The sequence below is a fragment of the Raphanus sativus genome, unplaced genomic scaffold (assembly GCF_000801105.2).
Source record: "Raphanus sativus cultivar WK10039 unplaced genomic scaffold, ASM80110v3 Scaffold5520, whole genome shotgun sequence".
Classification (NCBI taxonomy): domain Eukaryota; kingdom Viridiplantae; phylum Streptophyta; class Magnoliopsida; order Brassicales; family Brassicaceae; genus Raphanus; species Raphanus sativus.
In genome coordinates this window covers 1-3514 of record NW_026620819.1, presented here as the reverse complement: position 1 = coordinate 3514, position 3514 = coordinate 1, and the positions used below count along the sequence as shown (strand labels likewise).

The 3514-nt window shown below is 32.4% G+C and overlaps 1 protein-coding gene and 1 long non-coding RNA gene across 2 annotated transcripts; both read right to left on the bottom strand.

Moving 5' to 3' along the window:
• Window positions 1-296: 296 nt before the first annotated feature.
• On the bottom strand, window positions 297-632 carry LOC130507743 (uncharacterized). Its single transcript, XM_057002402.1, has one exon. It carries the CDS (start codon window positions 630-632, stop codon window positions 297-299), a length of 336 nt encoding a protein of 111 aa, XP_056858382.1.
• Window positions 633-1469: 837 nt separating this feature from the next.
• On the bottom strand, window positions 1470-2601 carry LOC130507742 (uncharacterized). The gene is made up of 3 exons (XR_008942423.1): window positions 2163-2601; window positions 1882-1921; window positions 1470-1791 (listed from the first exon to the last, which is right to left on the bottom strand). It is a non-coding gene; the product is annotated as an uncharacterized LOC130507742 (long non-coding RNA).
• Window positions 2602-3514: the final 913 nt, after the last annotated feature.

The following is a 3514-nucleotide window of genomic DNA, read 5'->3' as shown; positions in this document are numbered from 1 at the left end:
AAAATGATCCTCCCGTTTTTTGTTATTTATATTTACTTTTAGATGCAATCCATGTACTTTCCCATATATTAAATAGCATTGTTTAATTTAAGTGTTTTTGACATTAAGATTAGTTTTGAATTTTCAAAGGCATGAACCACATGTTATTTTAAAAGAAAATTAAGGGAATTTATTAATTCTAAAATGATTTTAATAGAATCATATGTTCGGAGTGTAACACCATAGAATTTTGCTAAAATATGAAAATAAGTTGTGAAATAAAAACAACATAGCTATTACTTCTATTAATGTAAAATTTATTTTGTGGTAGGATGAGCTGCGCTAGCAACTCTTGAACATTGTTCTTTGAGAGGGAAAAGTGGATAGATTGGAAATTTCGGCAAGCAATTGGCTTCGGCTTCCAAGAATGCTTTGCAACTAGCAGGGCTTATATGTCCAAATTTTCCTGTGAGTATGGATGTATAAATCTCTATAATGCATCCTGGAACATTCATCACTGAAGACCAACATTTTGCTACATCAGGTAATCCTGGAATACCGGGACTTGGTTGGAATGGGAGTGGAAAAGGAAATGGGATGGGAAACTGGGGTAGTTGAGCATTGGCAGAGACTACAAAACCCACAACCACCATTAGGAACCAGAAATGTTTAATAGACATTATGAAATAAGGGAAAAAGAAGAAATATTTCTTCAAATATATGAGTCTTTATAGAGTTTGTATTTTGATTGATGAACATATTGTACAATCCTTTGTCTATTTATATTGAAAGGAAAGAAGCTATAGAAACGTCTTTGTACTTTTATGTGAAACTTAATTACCTGATTTCAAATAATACAAAGCAGAAACCGATGAGACAAACATTATTAAATATAACTGGGGGACTCTTAAGTCATGAAAAAAAACTGATCAGATTAGTCTTAAGTATACAGTTTTGTTTTGCCTCAATACTATTTTTTCAAATCATCTCCCGTTTAAGCCAAATAACTACCTTTTCCGCTCTCTCTTGAAGCCAGGGGTAATCTACCAATTTCTAGAGTCTTGATCGTATTTTGGCTCTCTATATGCTTAAACTCCAAACTATTTTTTCAATTATCAATATAAATTTATTTTTGATGAGAGAGAACATGATAATACAACATTTAATTATATGGTTTTGAGTATAATTTTGTAGAAAATAACCATTTAAACAGGCTAAATACATTGGCTCCTTTAGGTGGTGAATTCTTTAAAAGGAAAAAAACACATTATTTAGAAACATTTTATTTATTAAAAAACATATAGCGAAATGAAATATTCTTCTATATAACTAAATGCTTCCACTGACTTAAATAGTAAATGCACAAGTCAACATAGAGATACACATGTTCCAAGACAAGTCTTGAGTGTTCACAAGTGAAACTAGGCCTGGGCGTTCGGGTACCCGTTCGGGTTCGGGTCGGGTATATCGGATATCGGTTCTTTTTTGTAATACTTCCTAGGTCCCATTTTAAGAAATTCTTACATTCGGATCGGGATCGGATATAACACATCGGTTTCGGGTTGGGTTCGGTTTATACTGAAGTAACCATATATCAATTGGGTTCGGGTTTATCTGTATCGGTTTCGGATTTAACTGAAGTAAAATTAAAAAAATAAACAAGTAAATAGACAACCATAATCTCATTTCACCATTATTTTAAAATGTTTGAACAATACACCAATACTGATAATCAATACTAACGAGTCTCCATTATTCTCATAGTTTAAATCACTTCAGTTCATTCTTCTTGTCTCTGTTGGATATCATGATCTGAAATAAGTTATAAACAAGTAAGTTATAGAGGAAAAAAAAAGAATATCAAGCATGTCACCATTTCATATTATTCACATACACACATACTTTGAACGCTTTGCAGCTTTGAAGATGTTTATGAATCCATCTGAGACAAGTTTAATAAAAATCAGTTATCAATTCAACTAAGCTAAAATTGTAATAATAAAACATCTATCAATTATTTTCTTTACAGAGATCAAATCCTAGTTTTAGATGACTCGATATGAACACAGAAGATCGAATTGTATCAAGACTAAAACATGCATCAATTAAAACCGCAAACAAGAATCAATATGATTCATATGACACAGAAGACTCAGATTGATTTCTCAAAATCAAGTCCTTACCTCGGATCGAGTTCTCGAAACCAAAGATGGCGGAGGAGATAGAGAGAATTGCCGGTTTGTGTTTCTGAACATAGCACTCTTTGATCAAAACCCTTTGATTTTAATAGGGGAATACCGATTAGGTTTACGAAATTAGGAAGAAGAGGAAGCGCCCCTACGAAGCGTGATTGTCTGATTGTCTCTTTGAATTGGAAATAACAAAGCGTGGTTGTGTCTTGGAAATTGTCGAAATCTATTAATACATGTATATATACTTATCTACATCATACATTTACTTCGGTTATTTCGGGTTCTATTTCGGGTATCGGATTAAACCGAACCGTAACCGATAACCAAAGTATCAGCATATCAAAACCGATCGGGTATTTTGATAGATCCAAAACCGGTCGGGTTCGGGTTTTTCGGTTCGGGTTCGGGTTCGGTTCCGGATTATGGATAATATGCCCAGGCCTAAGTGAAACCTTGTCGTGGATAAGTTTCACTATGTTTCACAATGTTTCACAAAGATTGTGGTTTTGGAATCCTCACCTATTTTATACTCAAATTACAACACCAAAAACAATCATATTTTGATATATAGTATACAAAGGGAAACTAATATATATAGAATTTATTTTAGTTAATATGATTTATATGGGTACATAAGTAATAAGGTTACTTTGAAAACAAAAAAAATATTTATATTTTTATGAAACAAAAAAGAAAAATTAAAGGAATATTATTTAGCTTTAGGGAAAATGATGAATTGATTTCCCTCAACTTGTTGTAAAATTAGACCTGAAAATGAAAATGATCCTCCCCTTATGCAACCCATGTACTTACCCATATATTAAATTGTATTGTTTTATTTTGTAGTTTAATTTAAGTATGTTTTGAAATTAAGATTAGTTTTGAATTTTCAGAGCATTTGAACCACATGGTTAATTTAAAAAGAAATTCGGGAAATTTATTACTTCTAAAATGCTTTTTCTAGAATCATATATTTGGAGTGTTACACCGTAGAATTTAGCTAAAATATGAAAATAAGTTGTGAAATAAAAACGACATAGATATTACTTCTATTAATGTAAAATCTATTTTGTGGTAGGAAGAGGTGCGCTACCAACTCTTGAACATTGTTCTTTGAAAGGAAAAAGTGGATAGATTGGAACTTTCGGCAAGCAATTGGCTTCGGCTTCCAAGAATGCTTTGCAACAAGAGGGGCCTATATGTCCGAATTTTCCTGTGAGTAAGGATGTATAAATCTCCATAATGCATCCTGGAACATTCATCATTGAAGACCAACATTTTTCTACATCAGGTAATCCTGGAATACCGGGACTTGGTTGGAATGGGAGTGGAAAAGGAAATGG